Here is a 21,375-nt window from a genome sequence, read left to right on the forward strand (position 1 = left end):
AGTGTCATTTTGTCCTATCTTGCTCTCAGGAGAGTGTAAGTGATCTCTGTACACAGTGTTCCCCCCCTCCCCGGCATGACTGCACTGGGAGGAGGTGGACCGCGGTATCTAATTCTCATACCTCGGCTACTCTTCAGCTGCCTCCACAAGGTTCGCTCAATGCCAGGTTGGTCCTGATCCCTCCCCCCCCCTCCCATGTTCTGGCCTTGTAACTTTTCAAGAAACTACTTTTCTTTTTCAGAGATGTCTGTGGTTCTGCAAATGCATGATGCGTAACTTGTGTAATATTTTGATGCATGTTCCCTTTAACATATTCCTTTAAAGATAAACGCACACATATTAAAGACTGTGATATTAAGAACATAAGAAGACCCCTGCTGGATCAGGCCAAAGGCCTATCATGGCGCAGCAGCCGCCTGTTCTCACAATGGCTAACCACACGTCTGGGAAGCCCATAAGCAAGACAGGTGTGCAAGTGGACACTCCCACTTGTGATTCCTAACAACTGGCATTCAGAGGCATACTGTCTCTGACAAATTATTTATTTATTTATTTATTACATTTATACCCTGCCTTTCTTTTCATGATAGAAACCCAAGGCGGCTTACATATGGTTCCCAAGTGGTCTCCCATCCAGGCCACTGACCAGACCTGACCCTGCTTAGCTTCAGTAGGGACCTGGCCTCATGTGCCTTCGGACCATAGCCTGGGATTATGCAGCTATGTTTTATTTCAGAGCTTGTTCTCTCCCCCCTCCCCAAACACATTAAATGTGTGCTTGGTTGATTTTGTGTTCCTTCAATTGCAACTTGCAGAGACAGAAGCTGACCTTTTAGAGAAGTTTGTGTGTGTGTTTGTTCATTAAAGTACTTACAAGCCATACTTTTCACAGAAGGATATCAAAGCAGCTTACAACATACAAAGGCACAATTAAATTTAAAAAACAATAAAAACATAATTAAAAACAATGAAAAAGCATCAACAAATACTGCATTGGCTGGGGGGCGCAAAATTCATGTTAAAAGGCCTATCTAAAATGTCAGGCGGCATTACAACATACAGAAACATAATTAAAAACCAATAAAAACATAGTTAAAAACAATAATGAGAGCACCCATAAGTACTGCACTGGTTGGAAAACAAAATTCCTATTAAAAGGACTGTTTAAAAAATTCAGTTTTCAGGAGACACCTGAAGGAAAGAAGGGATGGTTCCTGCCAAACCTCTGTTGGTATCGAGTTCCACAGGGCAGGGCTCAGTCCCCGGTGGAGGCCAACCAAACTTCAAGGGCGTGGGGGACCACTCAGAGTGCCCCATCAGAAAATCTCAGTGATCGAGATGGGACGTAGGGAGTCAGGCGGTCCTTAAGGTACTTTGAGCCCAAGCTGTTTAGGGCTTTGTGAATTAAGACAAGAACCCTGCACCTGGCCTGGTAGCAAATTGGCAACCAGCGCAGCTCTTTCAGCAGCAGGGTGACATGTTGCCAGTGATCTGCTCCTGTGAGCAGCCTGGCTGCTGCATTCTGCGCTGGTTGCAACTTCTGGACCAGATACAAGGGCAGCCTCACATAAAGTGTGCTACGGTAATTGAGTCTCAACGTTACCAATGCATGGGCCACTGTGGTCAGGCTATCTAGGCAGAATTCAGTATCGCCATCACCTTTCTTATTTTAAAGAAAACCCTAAACATCAATGTTCAGTTTTCTTTTTTAAAAAAGGCAAGTTGCTAGCCCTTCAGCCTGCAAATGAAGTGTGTCAACTAGCTGCTCTTCTGGTGATGAGAGGGGCAGGACATCAGCTCTGGGGATAGCCTTTTCCCCTTCTCCTGATTTTCAGAAGCCCCCTCAAAATATTATGCAAAATAAGTAACGGGATGCAGATTTTAATGGCTTTGCATAATCAGAATTCAGCTTGTATGTGTATATGTGTGTGTGTGTTTTAAGCACCAAGAGTCTGCAGCTCTGGCCATACTCCATAAGATCAAGGGTTTAATTTCCCAGTGACTCAGTGAGCTTGTCCATTAGTAAAGGTTCCCACGCTGTAGCTTTCTGAAGTGGGTGTTTGTTTCCTCTTCTGGAATTCTCTATTGTACATTTTGCTGCTGACAGTAAGCAACTGGTGGCCCCTCCGTACTGGTGTTTTGTGTTGTTGGTGGGGGGCTATTCTGCAACATGTCATTAACACAATAATAATGCATTAGTGGAAGATTTATACAGTAGGGCCCTGCTTTTCGGCGGCCCGCTTTTCGGCATTCCGCTAATACGGTGGCTAAAATTAGAGTAAGGCCCCACTCATGCGGTGCTTGTTATGCTTTTACAGCATTTTTCGGGCATTGGGCACCATTTTATAGAAGGAGTTCCACTTTTCGGCGGGTTCCGCTTTTCAGCGGGGGTTGGAACGTAACCCGCCATACGAGTGAGGCCCTACTGTACTGGGCTGTCCACACATCATGCCACTAGACTAGTTGTTCTGCAAGGCTTCCCCAATGTTACCGCATTATTGCTGTCTGGAGGGGCACTCCAGTGCTGCAGCGCATCAAAAGCGGGACAAAAAATAAACCAGAACATTTGTGGCATGAAAAGTTACAGGTTTTCAGCAGGAAGTTGTGGGACACGCACTGACTGCAAATGAAGCCTGCCCCCAAACTTGCAGGCATAAGCAGTACTGAAAGCAGAATCATGCTTAACTGCCCCAACACTATGATGAGCACAAGCCATTGTGAATGCACAGTAAAAAGGACATCTAGGTGGGCCCTATGCTTCCCCCCACCTCCGATACAATCTCTGTATGCAGCTCAAAAGAATCTGTGTTTTGGGCTTTTCTGTGTACTGCAGGGGCAGCTAGCCTCTTTTTGGTGTAAGGGCAGTATTCACCTTTGCTTAGGGGGCTGCATCAGGCCCTGAGGGTAGTAATCACACACCCCCCCATAGTAGTGTTTAGTCCTTCGTTGCTTTCTCCTTCTCTTCAGGAAGAAGCAGCCTTCGATGGAGGTGAGTCAAAGCCTCGAGGAGCAGCTGACCTACCAGCTGAGGCCTCTCCAAGGCAGCCAGCGCGGCTGCCTGCCCGGCTTCGCATAACCGCTCACCGGCTCTTGATGGTGGTCTGGAAAGTCTTGGCCATTGTGTTGCTTGCACTGGCAGGTAGGTGTCAAAGGAGGAGTGGAAGGGATGATTGCCCACAATTAGGGATGGGGGAGAAATTCTATTAAGTTTGTGGTTAAAGGCAAATCTACCTGATTTGTATTTTCTGAAATAACATGCTAATCAAAACACAGCCACCCTTTGAAATTTGCACATCTCCAGATTTTTCAGTGTTGTTGTCCAGTCAAAAGATGAGTATAAAAATTCATATGCTACGATAAAGTGTGCATAAAATGCATATATTAGTGAAAATAACATACAAATGCATTATAAGGGACCCATCTTTTAGAGTGATGGCACCTACACTTCAGAACTCACTTCCCGTTCACATGAGACAGGTGCCTTCCTTGTATACTTTTCAAAAAAACCCTAGACATATAAAGTTGGTGTATACATTTTAGCTTATAATGTATACTTTTAATCGTTGGTTTTATTTCATTTTCCTATTTTTATAAACTTGTTTTTAATGTTGATTTTTATTGACAATTTTAATGTATATTTTATATTATTTGTAAAGCGCTTAGAGGTTTTATTTACAGTTAAGCGGTATACACATTCTGTTAGTTAAATAAATTAAAATTCTATTAGGGAAATGTAAATATTGTTGTGCGCCACCCCAGTCTCCAAGCGGTAAGAGATCTCCAGCGGTCCCTGTGCTTACCCAGGGTTTGGTTTCCTTGGAAAGAAGGTCAGCGGAGACTGTGGTGTCTTTATGAAATAGGGTTTATTTATTTACACACATTCCAGCCTGAGCCTAAAATGGAAGGGTTCAAGGCATCAGCAGTCCAATATCTTGCTTTCCATCAGGCTTACAGGAGACATCCTAACGCCTCTCTGCCTGCCTCCAGTTCCCAGCCTTTCCTCCGACACAACTCAAAACTGAATCCTCTCCTTGGCCTCAGGAAGTGGGCGGGGGGGGGGGGGCTCTCCTGAAGAGTTTCAGTAACAATAGGATATCCCTGGCCTAGTTAATGGGCACTTGATAGGTCCATTAACTCACCTGCCCAGTCTATTAGACTAACAAAGGGAACTCATCTGACCAGCAGGGTGGTTTTCTCACCACCAGGTGCAGGGTTCCAAATCAGAGGCTGGAAAGGGACTCATAGAAATCATCCATCTCAACCCCAAACCCATAACAATATTAAGGAAAATATGCTTTGCAAAAATGTGTATATTAGGAGAAATTCACACAAGGTACTTGTGACGATGCAATAAGCAACATGTCCTCTCGACCCTTGTCCTTCTTAGCTTATTAAAGCTTGCTGAGGGGGTATGTCCGAGTGGATCCAGGGTGTGGTCAACATGTTTTTGCGGGAGGGAGTGGTCCCAGCCAGCCTGAAAGAGGCAGTGATCTGACTGTTCCTGAAAAAGCTCACCCTGGACCCATTGGTTTGTGACAAATATCACCCAGTCGTCAAGAAACCCTTTTTTAGAGAAGGTGGTCAGGAGGGTTTTGTGGCACAGCTTGGATGAACAGCTTATCTTGACCCATTCCAATATGAGTTCAGGCCTGGTTATGGGACTGAATCGGCCTTGGTCGCCCTGATGGATGACCTTTATTGGGAAAAGGACAGGGGGAGTAGGACCCTGGTATTCTTACTTGATCTCTCAGCGGCTTTTGATACCATTGACGATGGTATTCTTCTGGGCCAACTTGGGAGATAGGAATTGGAGGCACTGTTTTACAGTGGTTCCGATCCTATCCCCAGGGTCGTTTTCAGAGAATAGCATTGGGTGATTGTCTTTTGGCCCCCTGGCAGTTGTGCTGTGGGGTGCCGCAGGGTACCGTTTTGTCCCCCATGATGTTTAACATCTATATGAAGCCCTTGGGAGTGGCCATCAGGAGATTTTGGGCGAGGTGTCAGCAGTATGCTTATCATACCCAGCTCTATTTCTCTGTAACATCTGAATCAGGAGAGGCCATGCAAGCCCTGGACCGCTGCCTGGACTTGGTGATGGGCTGGATGAGGGCCAGTAAACTGAGTCTGAACCCTAGCAAAACAGAGGCTCTGTGGGTTGGTGGTTTCCGAGTTCAGATAAGTGGATTTGATGTTGTGCAAAGTTCAGCAAGTAAATCTGTGACAAAAGAAGATCAAAGCAGGGTGGGAATACATCTCAACATATTTGCGTTCTTTACAAATATGCAAAAAGTAGTCCATGCATGACGCAGTGGCATGCATGTAATTTTTGGGATGCAATTGCATTTTGAAGTTGGAAGCTTTGAATAAGGCCTAAGGCAGGGCTTGCAGTTTAGCTGTACATGAACCTTGTTTTCTACTGGGAGATAACTAAGTTCTTTTTGCCTTTTTCACAGTCAGGAAAGATTAAAGTGTGTTTGCAGAGCTTTCTTTGTTTCTTTCTATAAACTTTGTAAAAAAAAAATTCTATGGAGAAAATGGAAGGTCAAAAAGTAGAGTTATCAAGAATCAAATACATGCCTCTGTTTCCATGGGAAATATTTTTGTGTGGGGTCAGTTCCCACCAGCTCGCTCTAAAGAGGTTCCCCACCCTGCTGTAACCTTTGCTGCCTTTTTGTTCCCATCCTAGGGATCACCTTGCCTTCCGCTTTCTCCAGCGTATACTATCTGGTCTTTGTTGGCCTCTGCACCTGGTGGGCCTGCCACTTCCCTGCCAGCCACCTGGCTTTCAGCACTCTGTGTGTCATGGTGGACGTCTTTGCCGGAGGCCACCTCATTTGCCTCTATGGCTACCAGACTCCCTTTATACAGAAAGTCCTTCCATCCACTAGCCTCTGGGCACGGTAAGTGGGAGATAGTTGTGAATTGCCACGAGGAGGTGGAGGGTGTCAAATACCTGGATTGTGTTAATCAGGATCAACCAGTAGACCTCTGTGTGGTTTGCATTAGATCTGCAAGGGTTTCTGGCTCTCAATCATGTAACAGCAGCAACTAAAAACTCACACACACTCAAATTAGGTTACTGGAAGAGGACACATATATGACATCAGGTGTATGGCAGGTAGGCGTGGCTTGGCCAAAACAGCCTCATAGGCTAAATGAGAAAGACTGCTGGCAGAGCCAGCATGGCTTCTGCAAGGGGAAGTCCTGTCTCAGTAACCTATTAGAATTCTTTGAGAGTGTCAACAAGCATATAGATAGAGGTGATCCAGTGGACATAGTGTACTTAGACTTTCAAAAAGCGTTTGACAAGGTACCTCACCAAAGGCTTCTGAGGAAGCTTAGCAGTCATGGAATAAGAGGAGAGGTCCTCTTGTGGATAAGGAATTGGTTAAGAAGCAGAAAGCAGAGAGTAGGAATAAACGGACAGTTCTCCCAGTGGAGGGCTGTAGAAAGTGGAGTCCCTCAAGGATCGGTATTGGGACCTGTACTTTTCAACTTGTTCATTAATGACCTAGAATTAGGAGTGAGCAGTGAAGTGGCCAAGTTAGCTGATGACACTAAATTGTTCAGGGTTGTTAAAACAAAAAGGGATTGCGAAGAGCTCCAAAAAGACCTCTCCAAACTGAGTGAATGGGCGGAAAAATGGCAAATGCAATTCAATATAAACAAGTGTAAAATTATGCATATTGGAGCAAAAAATCTGAATTTCACATATACGCTCATGGGGTCTGAACTGGCGGTGACCGACCAGGAGAGAGACCTCGGGGTTGTAGTGGACAGCACGATGAAAATGTCGACCCAGTGTGCGGCAGCTGTGAAAAAGGCAAATTCCATGCCAGGGATAATTAGGAAAGGTATTGAAAATAAAACAGCCGATATCATAATGCCGTTGTATAAATCTATGGTGCGGCCGCATTTGGAATACTGTGTACAGTTCTGGTCGCCTCATCTCAAAAAGGATATGATAGAGTTGGAAAAGGTTCAGAAGAGGGCAACCAGAATGATCAAGGGGATGGAGCGACTCCCTTACGAGGAAAGGTTGCAGCATTTGGGGCTTTTTAGTTTAGAGAAAAGGCGGGTCAGAGGAGACATGATAGAAGTGTATAAAATTATGCATGGCATTGAGAAAGTGGATAGAGAAAAGTTCTTCTCCCTCTCTCATAAGACTAGAACTCGTGGACATTCAAAGAAGCTGAATGTTGGAAGATTCAGGACAGACAAAAGGAAGTACTTCTTTACTCAGCGCATAGTTAAACTATGGAATTTGCTCCCACAAGATGCAGTAATGGCCACCAGCTTGGATGGCTTTAAAAGAAGATTAGACAAATTCATGGAGGACAGGGCTATCAATGGCTACTAGCTGTGATGGCTGTGCTCTGCCACCCTAGTCAGAGGCAGCATGCTTCTGAAAACCAGTTGCCGGAAGCCTCAGGAGGGGAGAGTGTTCTTGCACTCGGGTCCTGCTTGCGGGCTTCCCCCAGGCACCTGGTTGGCCACTGTGAGAACAGGATGCTGGACTAGATGGGCCACTGGCCTGATCCAGCAGGCTCTTCTTATGTTCTTATGAGGTTCGCCAGCCCTGATTCATGGAGTGGGCAGCTGAGAGATCCTAGCAGGCTCAGTGCAGGGGCCATGGGGCTTTGCTCTTCCCCGCAAGGCATGAAGATTTCCCATTGCTAGACAATTTGGGTACAAGTTTCACTTTGGGATGTCTGCCCACCTTGAATCTCTGTCTCACCTGAGACAGTGAATGGGCAGCTGGGATTGACTGGAAGAATCCAGCCTGTCCAGTTTCTTTGCTGTCTCTCCAAACCCTTTGAAAGCCGAGGAACCAGATTGAAGGGAAGGTGGAGCAACCTGGAGAACTGTGTGCAGTCTGTTTTCTTTCCCAGACACAATTATTTTCGACCTCAGGGTTAGCCACATGCAGACCAACAGGTGGAGAATGACTCCTAGCCACACCTATGCAATCAGAGAAGGGCTTCTTTCTCTTTGAACACCAGCACAGGATCAAAGCAGGGAGCTTTTGCCTCGGTCACTTTGAACCTCCTGAGCCTGTGCATCTGTAAGATGGACTGCATGTGTTCGCCGCCCTTTCTGTTACTTACGGGGTTTCCCGTGGGAATGTCTTTTCACTGGCCAGCTTGGGACAATTCCCCTTCTTGTTCTTTGCAACTTTATCTGTGGCTTTTGTGACTTATTGCCAACAGACAATACACTGAACATTTGGGAAAGTGATGCTTGTGAAAATATAGCGAAGAAACTTTCATTGTATGCCTTACAAAATCTAGGCATCTTTGCAATTCCCCAGAATCAGAGTTCAGTTACCAGGAGTGCATGGTTTGTAAGAACTCATGATTGCCCAGCATGCTGTGAGAGTGGGAAGTCCTGCAGTGGCGACATGACTTAGTTCCTTGCCTTGCTTTTGCTTAGACTTTAAGCCTTACAGGGACCATAGCTCAGGGGCAGAGCACCTGTTTTGCACACAGCAGATCCCAGGTTCAGTCCTCAACATCTCCAGTTAACACAGGGATGGGGAACCTCTGTGGCACTCCAGATATTGTTGGACTTCAACACCTATTGGTGCCGACCTGCATGGCCCGGTAGTCAGGGTTTGGCAGTTTGAGTCCACCAATAGCTGGAGGGCCATAGCTTCCTCACCCCTGGGTGAAAAGCATTGCTCAGACAGCAGGTGATAAGAGACCCTTCTCTGCCTGAGAACCTGGAGTGCTGCTGCCAGTCAGGGTGGGTAATTCTGGTCTGGATGGACAGATAGTCTTCCCTGGTATTACATGCCAGTTTCCTGTGTATTGGCAGTCCCTGATTGTTGCTACTTGCAGTTTTCAAATCTTTGTATCCGTCTCGCAAATGGGAAGCCCAATTAATAGTTGAGTGGGTGAGGCTAGAGATCTCCAGTAGAAGATTCTCAGCTCCGTGTGAGCATCAACACGTCAACATTTTCTCCTGCTGGTACTGCCAAGTAGTGCCACCAGCTGGATGCAAAAGTCCCTTGTGAATTTAGCTGGGGCGCTTCAGGTAATGTCTGTAAACCTGCAGTTGGTCACCAGGATTCTTTGGAGGGAAGGCAGGATGGTTAAGCCAGCCTTAAACCTTTCCTCTGCTTGTATCGTCCGCCCTCTAGGTTGTTTGGCTTAAAAGCCATTGTCCGCCACGTGGGCTGCAGCAAGCCCAATGCGCTGCTCCTGGACGTCAGCCTCCCCTGGCCCGTCTACGTCAACCCAGGTATCCTCCTGCTGCTGTATTATGTATTGGCCACCTTGGTGAAGCTCCGCAGGTCACACTTCTACGAGCAGGTGAGCTGTGCTGGGCCAGTGTTGCTCCCTTTGGCTCCACCTGTCTTGATGCTCTTGTCCCTGTTAGGGATCTGTGGGGGGGGGAGGAGAAATTTAGTTCCGATTTTAATTCAAACCTGCCTAATTTGCACTTAACGAAGCAATATGCTAACTGAAACTCAGCTATTCTTCTGAATTCGCAGTTCTCCAAAGCTTTTGATGCATTTCTCCAACCAAATAATATGCGCAAAAGTGTGTGTCTCAGAGGGAAGTGTGCATGAAAGGCACATGTGTATATGGGACAAAATGTGTATATTAAGAAAGAATTTGCACTAAAATGTTGATGAATTTTCATGAGGACTTTTTTGAAAAAAGGAAATCAATGCAGAAATGCGGAGAACTAAAGGTTGGAACAAAATGAGAAACCAGGATTGACAGATTTGCCCATCCCCACTCTCTGTTTCTTTAGTGTTTTAAAAACATGCCCTCTGGGAAATGATCCAGCTGCCACAATATATACATGAGCAGCTCCAGTGCAGTTTTGGGGTGGGTGCTCATTAACCACAAAAAGGGAGAGATAGTAATAGAGGCATGTGTATGTGTGGTATTGCATGGATTAAGAGCGACGAGCTTGTGCTTCCAGATTCAAACCTCTGTCTTAGCCATAAACCACCTAGGCAGTGTTAAGGAAACAGCTATCTCTAAGCCTCAGCACACACCAGCTATTACCAGGCGTGTAGTCGTCCAGGTCTCAAGGGGTCTTAGTCCCCCTACTTTTTTGGGATCAGGGTCCCTATGTTTCCAGCATCCTACAGACCAATCAGCATGAAGAAGGAGTCACTGAGAAGAGTCTTCTAACATGGTTCCTTGTCCTTTCCTGCTGATTGGAGCTGATCAGAGTGAAAGGAGGTGAGTCAGCCACTGAGAAGACTCTCCTCAGTAACTAAAACTCTCCCCTTTCACACTGATTGGCTCCTAGAGATGTCAGGGGAGAAAGCATTAACAAGGATCTCATTCTCAATCCAGGAGCCATGGAAGTCTGGAGGAGAGGCCGGAGTAGCCAGGTCTCTAAGGGAGGGTCCTCTACCAAAAGAAGGGAGGCCTGGCCCTTGCTCCCCAGGCGGGGTCTGTTTGCAGGCTCTCTCCTGAAGCCCCACTGAGTGGGGCCAAAGACAGTACAGCTACCTTCCAGGTTCCCCCAGCCCCCTTCCTGCACAAGAAGGCCTTGGAGTCCTGGGCTTGAGTCTGCCCTGGCCAACAGCACAGCAGCACGGCATCCCAGGAAATGGAAATGGACTGCCTTCAAGACTTATGGTGCCCTATGAATAGGGATTTCATAGTAAGCGGTATTCAGAGGTGGTTTACCATTGCCTCCCTCTGAGGCTAGTCCTCCCCAGCTGGCCAGGGCCTACTCAGCTTGCCACAGCTGCACAAGCCAGCCCCTCCCTTGTCCGCAACTGTCAGCTGGGGGGCAACTGGGCTCCTTGGGACTCTGCAGCTTGCCCAACGTACAGACTCTGGACTCCCAGCCAGGCTCTCCTCCCCACTGTGCTATACCAGCTGTACTGGCTATAACACAAGGATAATAATAGAGTCTGACCTTGCTGATTTGCCTTAACAATTACTGAAGGGCTGTACCTCAGTGGTAGAGCATCTTCTTTGTAAGCAGAAGGTCTTGGGTTCAATTCCCAACATCTCCAGGCAGGGCTGGAGAGAGACTTCTGCCTGAAACCATGGAGAGCCACTGCCAGTCAGGGTAGAGTGGCTGGGCTCTACTGGGCTAGGTGAAACAATGGTCTGACTCAATATAAGGCAGCTTCCTCTGCTCCCAGGGTCTTGTGAAATTCTTTGATTTATGAAAACTATGAATACTATATTCAATCAATCAATCATTTATTACAGTCAAAGACCAGCACTATAAAATATTAAAAACTATAAAGACATATCAACATTATACAGAGAAAGAAACAAGTAGCTGCAACATGAGGTAATGTGACTCTAATGGTGTTGAATAAATACCCCAGTGGGCAAAAAAGCACCCAGAAGGTTAGCTATTATTGTTGTTACTATTTTTCCATCATCACTTTCCAACAGGTAACAGCCGATGCATAAAATCTTGCCACGCTACATTTGACCTGCAGGTTCCAATTTGAGAGTAAATGTTTGAAATAAAATGCATCAGACCTCCCTGGGATTTTTTTGAAGAATTGGAGTGATAAGATCAAGTCAGGAGTCCCGATAAAAAGGACAATACAGCATTATATTGTACTGAATATGATGCCTGTACCTGTGAAAGGAGTTTGAGCAGGCTTTTGAACAAACTCAGCCCACTGTATGATCTGAAAATCATCGACATATCAAAGGGCATCGGATTGGTTGGCTTCTAGCTAGGGATTAAGGAAGCCCACCAAGGTTGCCAGTAACGTTCCAAACCTCCATATAAAGAGCACACTTCTGACAGCATTCCTTTCTCCACTCTGTCTTTTTCTCTCTCTCTTTTAATTCAAACAAAAGCAGCAGAGGGATGCTGCAAGCTCAACATCCGAGTTCCTGGAGCTGGAGGACTGGTCCACAGAGCGAGAAGCCCTGTCTGAAGATGCTGAGGTGAGGTGCCTGCAGAATAGCTGTGTGAGCAGGCTGGGACTGTGAAGCTTCCCAGGCACTCGGTGACAGAGGGAAAGTGGGCCTGGGGGCGCATAGTTGTGGGGCTTGACTCTACTTGGCACTCCAAAGAGGTGGGCAGAGAAATTAGGTTGCAGCTGCTCACATAAACAGCAGGCCTAGTCTAATACATGCAGCAGGATGAAGAGGTACAGAGGACTATACCACTTCAGATTGCAGGTAGGGGAACACATTTTTTAGTGTTCTGCTATGTACAAGTAAAAGAGAGAGAGACAGAAAGAGAGATCTCCCTTCAAACAGAAAAGTAGCACAACAGAAAGTGGACTGTCCTAAAATATTTGTCCCTGACATGGTAGTTCTTTACTTGCAGGATGGATTGTTGTTGTTTTAAACGTGGTGGAGCATGCAAATATGATAGCCCGCCCCATGCCAAGGTTGAAGCGGTACAGTCCAGAATTTGACTGCCTCATGTGACTCCTGCATGTGTAGCCCAGGACTTGGCTTTACTCAGGAGGGTAACTTAAACTCTATGGAGCCCATTCCTCACTTCCCTCAGAGTTCTCTTTCTGGATTGTTTTTGATGTCCTTTCTTGAGATTGAGGTTTGCACCCAATCTTAGTTCTATTTTGAGTAGACCGATAGAAATTGATGTGCATGACTAACTTAGGTCCATTAATTTCAGCTCTAAGTCGGATTTAGTTGGCTACAACCCCGAGGGTTTGCACTCTCTGTGCCCTGGAAGCCCTTGAAAATGGTTCAGACGCTTCAAGTAGTGCAGAACTCAACTGGTTGGTTTACCTAGATGAAACCGCATTTGCTTATTTCTGGAGGAACTACGTTGGCTGCCTATTTGCTGCCGAGCCCAATTCAAGATGGAAGTGCTTAGCCTTAAAGCCCTTGATGCCCAAATCTCTGACAAGAGTGCCTACTCCCATGCCAACCTGCCCATGCATTGTGATAATCAGAGGAGCCTTTTCTGCATCCTCCACCAATAGGAGAAACGCTTTATGCATATACATATGGGAGGGCCTTTTCTGTGGTGGCCCCCCTGACTTTGGATGCCTTTCTAAGGGAGGCATGCTTAGAATGAGTTCTTCTTTCTCACACCAGCTTAATACCTTTTTACTTGCCCAGGCATTTTAATTAAAGTACTGTATTTTCAGCTGGCTGGATAGTTTGTTTCCTCTCAGTTTTATTGTATTTCTATATAAGGTTTTCTGTAGTTTTAATATTATATATACTACCCTGAAATCCATTTTTGGGAGAAGGTGTGGTTTATACAATTTTGAAATAAATAATAAAATTAGGCTCTGCTTCCTCCCCCCTCCCCAAATCCCATTCGTTGCACCAAATTGGGCTTCAGAATCCACATCACATCACCGCCTCTGACTCCATTTTGGGAGAGAGACACATCCCCTTGTGTGCTCCAGCTCCTTGAGCTTCACACAGAAACATCGCAGGCTGCATTTCTTGCATTTCATGGCCTTTGGCCATGTTTACATTCCCCCACCCTCTGTTTCCATATATAATCTTCCAACTGAGGATTGCACTCCATGCATCTGGGAAAGTGCTCTCTAGTCCGTGGAAGTTTCTCCCACTAAACCAGTTAAGCATTTAGGTGCCACATGTTTCACCTCACGTTGACGTGGCTGCCCCTCTGGAATGTGCCCTCCTTATCCTGGTGCCTCCAAGGTCTGAGCGGCCTGCCGAATTGCCCAGATTTTGACGCCTGCTGGGTGTCCATTTGCCTCATCATTTTTCTCCCTTGCTTCATCCCTCTTTTCTTCTACAGCCAATGCTGGTTTCTGAGACTGAGGCTTCTGGGGCTGACAGTGAGGACTGCACTGTGCATGTGATTGGGGAGGCAGAGCAGCCAGGTAAGGATTACTGCTGTGCTCTGGTGTACTGAGGAGGCTGTAGCAATGTTCCTCTTTGCTCCGTTCCTGGACTTAGGCCAAGAGAAACTTGCAGAAGATTATTTCCTCCTTTCTTGTCCCAAGGGCCAACTCCTGCATTCCCTAGCTACAATACAATCTACTGATCATGGCTGTTGCTATTATTGTTATTATTACTTAGATTTGTCAGTTGCTTCCTACTTGAAGGTCTCCCAAGTAATTTACAACACAAACAAAAACAAAACAAATGCATTGTTCCATTAAAAAACCCCACAATAACAGATCAGAGAGTTGAAAGGGGACGTCCAATCCAACTTGCACCTTGAAAGGCCGGACCTTCTTCCTTCAAGCTCCACTTGAACAGATCAGCATAGCCTATCAATGATCCTACCCTCTGTCAGAAGGTGCTTCCAGTGTGCAAGGATGATGCTTAAGGATCAAATGGCTCTTTAGAACAAGGGAGCTAGTCGGGACTGCAAATGACACCCAGGTTCTTTCCCCAGAGGTCAGTTGGAGGGCTCAGAGTGATGTGGAAACACATCAAGTTAAGCAGATCTGTCTGGGATAGGGAAACCCACTTGGAAGTTGCTCTGAGCTCCATCAAGGAAAGACCCTATATTAATGTAATCAGTGCGTAGTAAAATATGGCAAGTCAGGTCCAGAACGAAAGCAAAACTCACCAACTTGAGTGTTCATGGAGGATAAAGCTATCAGTGGCTACTACCTGTGGTGGTTGTGCTCTGTCAGAGGCAGTAAGCCTCATAATGCTAGTTGCTGGGACTCGCAAGTGGGGACAGTTGCTGTTGTGTTCAGGTCCTGATTGTGGGCTTCCCATAGACATCTGGTTGGCCTCTGTGAAAACAGGATGCTGGATTAGATGGGCCTTTGGCCTGATCTGGCTGTAGACTTTCCCTATATTCTTGACTGAGTTTCCTTTCAGACCTCATTCATCCTGATTTGTTTATGGGGAAATTAGATGACCGTTGCAGCAAGCATATGTTATCCTTCACGTTCCGGTGCATTTGTGCAAAACATCAGATTTTGTAGAGAAACAGGCGGGTTGCACAAGACCTCCAAAACAACTTTAATTGTGTGACCTGAATTTGCTGGTATGTTCTTGAATCCGACTCAGAAATAGCAACAGTCTGGATGCGCCCCCAGTCTTTGGTGTTGGTGGTGAAGGGTTCCACTCCACTCAGCCATTCTTGGTGTCCCTGAGTAAAGGGAGATGAAACAGAAGGCAAGGTCCTTCTCCAAACTTCTTCTGAAAGCTCCTTTTGACACTAAGCGTAGGTGTGGACATTTGCTGCATAAGCCACTGACCCAACAGTAAACTGTCGTGGAATCACCTGGCCTGGCCTGGCCTGGCCTGAGGCACTGCTTCCTCCTGGTGATTAAAAGGCAGCACTGCAGGGACATCGGCTGCCCCTTTTGCATTTGCTGCCTGCCCTGTTTTCTGGGGGATAAAAGTGCTCCCTGTAAGCTCATAGCCTGGATGTGCATGATTCTGGTCCAGCTGCGGAGAACAAAATACAGAATCTAGCCCTAAAGGCAGGAGTTTCTCTGACTTAGAGGCCTGGATCCTCCATGTCCTAAATTTTACATTGCCCTGTCCATGCTGGGTTATCTAGTGAAAATGCTTGGCAGGAAGTTTCAGACAGATGAAAGGCCCTTGCAAACCAGGTGCAGCCTTCAAGACTGTGCCATAGCTCAGCGGTACGGCACAGGCTTTGCGTGCAGAAGGTCTCCGGCTCCATCCCTGGCCGATCCAACTGAAAAATATTTCCAGCAACAAATGAGCAAATGACAGCTCCAGGAGACGATGGTGAGCTAGACGTACCAATGGCCGGACTCTGGATAAAGCAGATATGCAGTGGTTGCTGGTCACCAACTGGGACTGGTAGGGCAGAAGGCAGAGAGCCCAACAGTAGGTGGAGCCAGAGCCAATGGCAGGCAGAGCCAACTCATCCTGGTTTTGCCCCCATGGTCCTGCCTGCGGAGTTGTACAAGGGCAACTCTGAGACTGAGGAGGAGGAGGAGGAGGAAGCCGGCAGCCTGTGCTTCCCCCCTGGACTGGTTATAAGTAAGAAGGCAGACAGGAGGGGCTGATTGAGGGTAGATTAACGTTAGTGGGGCATTGCCCCAGTTGCCCTAATGGATCAGCCTCCACTGGCTGGGATGGCCCTGTAGCTAGATGTAGAAAGTCCCTGGTTTAGTCTCTTTGCATGTCCAGAGCTCGGTGAATGAGCCCATACTTAGAGCTGGAATTAGGTGACCTGGTACCTTCCAGTTGTTGTTGGACTCCATCTCCCATTGTCCCCAGTCAGGAAGGCCAGTGATCAGGAATGTGTTGAGTCCATCAACACATAGAGGGCCACAGGTTCCCCACCTCTGTGCAAGAGGTTCAATCCTTGGCACCTCCAGTTATAGGGATTTTGGGTAGGCAGCACCGGGTCAATGGATCAAGAGTCTGACTCAGCAGAAACCAGCGCCCGTGCTGGGACTGGTGTGGAAGGTCCCAGGTTCAATCTGCAGCATCTCAGACTAGAAAAGATGTGCGAACCTGAACAGCTGCTGCCGGCCAGAGTAGTCATTCCTGGCCTAGATGAGCCAAGGATCTGAGTCAATGTAAGGCAGCTCCCTCTGTCATTCGACACTGTTATCTTACTTACCCATAAGCCCTCCCCTTCCTACAGCCTTTTTTTTTTTTGCTTGGATGGCTGTAACATGCCGGCTGAAAGACTGCCTGACCCTGTATAGACCTGTCAGATCACTTAGATCAACTGTGGGGAACCTTTGGCCCTCCAGATGTTGCTGAATGACAACTCCCATCAGCCCCAGCAAACATGGTCAGTGGCCAGCGATTATGGGAGTTGTAGTTCAGCAACATCTGGAGTGACAAAGATCCCCCACATCTGACTTAGATCATCTGGGGAAATTCTATTTGTGGTATTGCACCCTACAATATGTGACTTGAAAAACAAGCTGTTGCCCCTCTGCTATGGAATGCAGCAACTGCCAGTGCTTGGCATCTTGTCAAGACACACCTTTTCCCCTTGGCTTTCTCTCACCTGTAAGAGCAGAGCCCGTTTTTGTCTGTGTGTATTCCCTGAATTTCCTGCTTTTATTTGGTTTATATATACGTTTTACCCAACTGTTTTACTGGTTTTATGTTGTTATTTACTGGGTTCATGTTGTATACTGCTTAGAGATTTTTTTAAAAAATCTAGCCATGTATAAGCAAACAAGTAAATAAAGCCCCTCCCTTGCAGCCGTCAGGAAGCGGGAGTGCCGGAAGGAGAATCCGCTGCTGCATTCGCTGGGCCATGTCGTCATGAACCAGAGTTACGTTTGCGCCCTTATTGCTATGATGGTAAGACGCTGGGGCACCACAGCCATGCGCTGGGAGACCTCAGGGTGGGAACGGCCAAGGGACCTTGACGGCAAACTGCAAGAGCAGCAGAGTGGCTAGCGAGAAGAGAAAACGGGACTTAATCCCAGTAAGCCTCCCTGCTAGATTTAACATTTATGGTTTTTTTAGAATGACTAAGTATAAGGCAGCTTCCTAAATTTCCTGTGTAGTGGTTGGAGATAAGTCCCAGATTTAGGTGATAGGAGCAGTGTGTGTGTGTGTGGGGAGATTTAAAATCCTGTGCTGGGTTGTTTCCCCCTGAAAGGAGATATCATTGCTGTTTCCTCTGCCTCCATGACCAAGGGATTCCTGGCATTTTCAGCCATTTTGCTGAGAATACATAACCTTGTATACATAAATACAAGGTTACGTATTTATGTATTTCCAGGACTTTTATCCTGCTGTTCAGCTGGACCAGTTTTCCAAAGCAGCACGCAATGAATTAAAACAACAAATTTCCTTGCAATCGTCCTATATTATTGCCTCTGTTGGGTGAACGTGGCAGATTCCAGACACTCCTTTTTGCTTTCCCTTCCTCCCAGGTGTGGAGCATCACCTACCACAGCTGGCTGACCTTTGTGCTGCTGCTCTGGGCCTGCCTCATCTGGATCGTGCGGAACAGGCACCACTTTGCCATGCTGTGCTCGCCCTTCATCCTGCTGTATGGGATTGCCCTCTGCAGCCTGCAGTATGTGTGGGGCATGGACTTGGAGCCAGAGTTGCCAACCAAGGTTGGCGTCATGCCCCTGGAACAGCTGGGGCTGGTGCGACCCCAGTATCCCTGTCTGTACCTGGGAGCCAAGGTAGACACCGTAGATGAACCATCTCTGTCCTGTGCATTCAGCCTTCTTCCCCCCTCCTCGTTTCTATCCTGCTGTTTTTTGCTTACTACCTACAGAGACTGGTGTTTTGCTAAAGGTGGGGGGGAGGCTTTTGTGGCATGAGTAGAGATGCGAAGGCTCAGAAAAACCTGGAAAAATTCAGAATTCCCCCCCCATCTTCCCCCCTTTCCCCCCAATTTCTTTTGGGGGGGGAATGGAAAAAATTCCCCCTGAATTTTTCTGTTTTTGTTTTCCCTGGGCCTTCACATCTCTAGGAATGACAAGCTGAACTAGGAGACTTCCCTTCTGTGATTTTCAGAGCGTTCCGTCATGCCCAAATGTTCAGCCATGGCGGGGTGAGGGGAATTGCTGGCCCCCTCCGGCCTGGACCATACAAGCCATGCCTGTGAGATGTCTAACAGGAAGGGGCCATCGCCCAGTGGCAGAGCATCTGCCTTGTATGCAGAAGGTCCCAGGTTCAATCCCCAGTGGCATCTCCAAGTAGATCAGGGAGAGTCTCCTGCCTGAAACCCTGGGGAGCCACTGCTGCCAGTCAGTGCAGACAGTTCTGAGCTGGATGGACCAGTAGTCTGACACAGTGTAAGGCAGCATCCTGTGTTCCTGTATTCTAATGTAGGAGTGGGGAATCTGCGCCCCTCCAGATGTTGTTGGAATCCAACTCCTATCAGCCCCAAGCAGCATGGTCAGCGGTCAGGGATGATGCTTGCAGTCCAGCAGCATCTGGGGGCCCAGAGGCTTCCCATTCCTGTTCTGGCACAGCCCACGGACGTCACTGCAGTGATGCTGCTTCCTGAAGATGAGTTTTAGTGTAAAGAAAAGGCGAGCAGGAAGTGACACGACAGAAGTGCATAAAATTGTGCATGGCATGGAGAAATTGGATAGGGAGAACTTTTTCTCCCACTCTCATAAACTGGAACTCATGGACATCCAATGAATGTTGGAAGATTCAGGACAAACAAAAGAAAGTCTTTCTTCGCAAAGCATTGAACTCGCTCCCATAGCAGGCAGTGGTGGCCACCAACTTGGAAGGCTTTAAAAGAGGATTAGCCAAATTCATGGAGGATAAAGCTGTCAGTGGCTACTAGGCATGATGGCTATGCTCTACCTTCCTAGGCAGAGGCAGTCTGCTTCCAAATACCAGTTGCTGGAAACCGCAGGAGAGGAGAGTGTTCTTTGCATTCGGGTTCTGCTTGCAAGCTTCCTCAGGGCAACTGGTTGGCCACTGTGAGAACAGGATGCTGGACTAGATGGGCCATTGGCCTGATCCAGCAGGCTCCTCCTCCTCCTCCTCCTCCTTCTCCTCCTCCTTCTTCTTCTTCTTCTTCTTCTTCTTCTTATTCTTCTTCTTCTTATTATTATTATAGTTTATTTATACTCCGCCTTATGGCCAAAAGGCCTTCAAGGCAACTTACAAGAAAAACACAAATATAGAAATACATCAACAAAACAATACAATTTACAAAAATTAAATAACAAATAACATTATTAAAAAAACAGCGATTACAACTTCCAGTGAAAATACAGAGTGGTGCAGGCGCCTGAAATGGCAGAAACATCTCAGGTTGCCCCCAACAAAGCTGTGAGTTGGTTCTCTCCTTCTATGCTTACAAGTCTGACACCGTCAGTTGAACTTCTGATGTTCTTAAAACCCAAGCACAGAAAAGACCAGTTCTTGGCAGACTTATTTCTTTGGCTTCTGCTTTTTCAAATTTCATCCTGATGACTTTTTGCACCCGTACCTGTTGTTCTGGAATGGAAACCTAATTCTTTGTTCTCCTCATGATGACTGTGACTCCCGTTCTCCTCCCTTTTGCCTGCAGCTCCTTTACACCTTGACCTTCTGGCTCCTGGTGCGGCAATTTGTGAAGGAGAAGCTGCTGAAGAAGAAGAAGCCCCCTGCCCCCTTGGTGGAGGTGACGGTAGCAGGCTCAGGTGAGAACTGAGGCAGCAAGGCCAGCAGGTCAGTTGGCCTGTGCACTGCTTGAAAATGAATAAACTTACCACATTCCGCTCTCACGTGGGGCCAGCTCCGATGGTCCTCCCCCCAGCTTACTGATCAGATCGACATCCATTTGGTTTCAGGAAAGCATTTGCATTAGTTGTCTTGGTGTCCTCTGCACTTCCCATGGATGGGCCGGGAAAGAGTTCAACGTGCCCTCCTAAGCTTCAAGCTTAGATTCAGTTAGTTTGTCAGAGCTCAGATAAGGAAACTTTTCTTCAGGGTTACATCTCTCCTCAGACATGCAATATGTAATAGTAAAAAAAATAATGAAGAGTGCTCCTGGGCATGTACAGGCTGCCTTTCCCTTATGACCCAGCATAGGAACTTAGGAAGCTGCCTTATACTGTTAGTCCACCCATATTGTCTACACTGATTGGCAGCGGTTCTCCAGGGTTTCAAATAAGGGTCTCTTCCAGCCCTACCTGGAGATCCTGGGGATTGAACTTGGGACCTTCTGCATGCAAAGCAGATATTCCACCACTGAGCTACGGCCTCTCCCAGCAGTCGCAGCTGGGACTCCCAACCTATGATTATGGGCCAGGATTTCCATCCCAGGAAGAAAAAAATTCCGGCAAGCTTCAAGCTTGGGTCTTTTTGGGGTGGGGAGGGGGAGATATTCCACACCTGAAAGGAAAGGCAAATTCCTTCCTTTTCCTTAGCCCAATCCTCTGAGGAGGGTAGCCCTGAATCCCATCTCGTGACACTTACTTTGTAGAACAAGGTCAGGAAACTCAGAGTGGGAGAAAATCCAAGAGAAGCTTATTTTCCTATCCTAATGTGATCTTTGTCAGACAGAAAGTGGTATTCAATGACAGTCCTACTCAGAGTAGACCCATTGTAGTTAACAGACATGACTAACTTGTGTTCATTAATTTCAATGTGTCTACCCTGAGTAGGACTAAACTGAATACAACCCAGAGTTTTCCTCGGGACTTCATACAGTTTTTTTTAACAGCAGCCTCATTTGTAAGTATCCCAGCATGTGAGTGAGTAGCGAGGTTCTGTCATGCCAACCTCGGATTCCGATCCTCCATTTTATCCCTTCTCTTAGGGCCGGGCCACAAGCGTGACGTGCTGAAGATCCTGGGGTCGTATGTGATGGGCTTCTACGCAAAGTTCTGGATCTTGGTTTGTGCCGGGATGTTCATCGTCGTCAGCTTTGCCGGACGCCTGGTCGTCTACAAGATTGTCTACATGTTCCTCTTCCTCCTTTGCCTGACCCTCTTCCAGGTGAGACTGGGCTGGGGAGGTGCCAGTGGCATAGCAGAAGGAAGACCAGGGAGGGCCAAGTGTAAGGTCTTGGCAAAAC

At 47.1% G+C, this 21,375-nt stretch overlaps 1 protein-coding gene across 8 annotated transcripts in view; it reads left to right on the plus strand.

Annotated features, from left to right (window-relative positions):
- The window catches only part of PIEZO1 (piezo type mechanosensitive ion channel component 1 (Er blood group)), a 147,783-nt gene that overhangs the window by 77,856 nt on the left and 48,552 nt on the right, over positions 1-21,375 (plus strand). For 7 of the 8 annotated variants that reach the window (XM_061594542.1, XM_061594544.1, XM_061594546.1 and 4 more), the window contains 9 exons: positions 2,968-3,139; positions 5,687-5,900; positions 9,143-9,314; positions 11,808-11,897; positions 13,708-13,792; positions 17,083-17,183; positions 17,765-18,025; positions 19,885-19,996; positions 21,118-21,296. In XM_061594542.1, the coding sequence (XP_061450526.1) occupies positions 2,968-3,139; positions 5,687-5,900; positions 9,143-9,314; positions 11,808-11,897; positions 13,708-13,792; positions 17,083-17,183; positions 17,765-18,025; positions 19,885-19,996; positions 21,118-21,296 (1,386 nt within the window). The remainder of the gene's footprint in view (positions 1-2,967; positions 3,140-5,686; positions 5,901-9,142; positions 9,315-11,807; positions 11,898-13,707; positions 13,793-17,082; positions 17,184-17,764; positions 18,026-19,884; positions 19,997-21,117; positions 21,297-21,375) is intronic. The other variant, XM_061594543.1, reaches the window with a different exon arrangement.

Source organism: Rhineura floridana, chromosome 13, assembly GCF_030035675.1.
Source record: "Rhineura floridana isolate rRhiFlo1 chromosome 13, rRhiFlo1.hap2, whole genome shotgun sequence".
Lineage (NCBI taxonomy): Eukaryota > Metazoa > Chordata > Lepidosauria > Squamata > Rhineuridae > Rhineura > Rhineura floridana.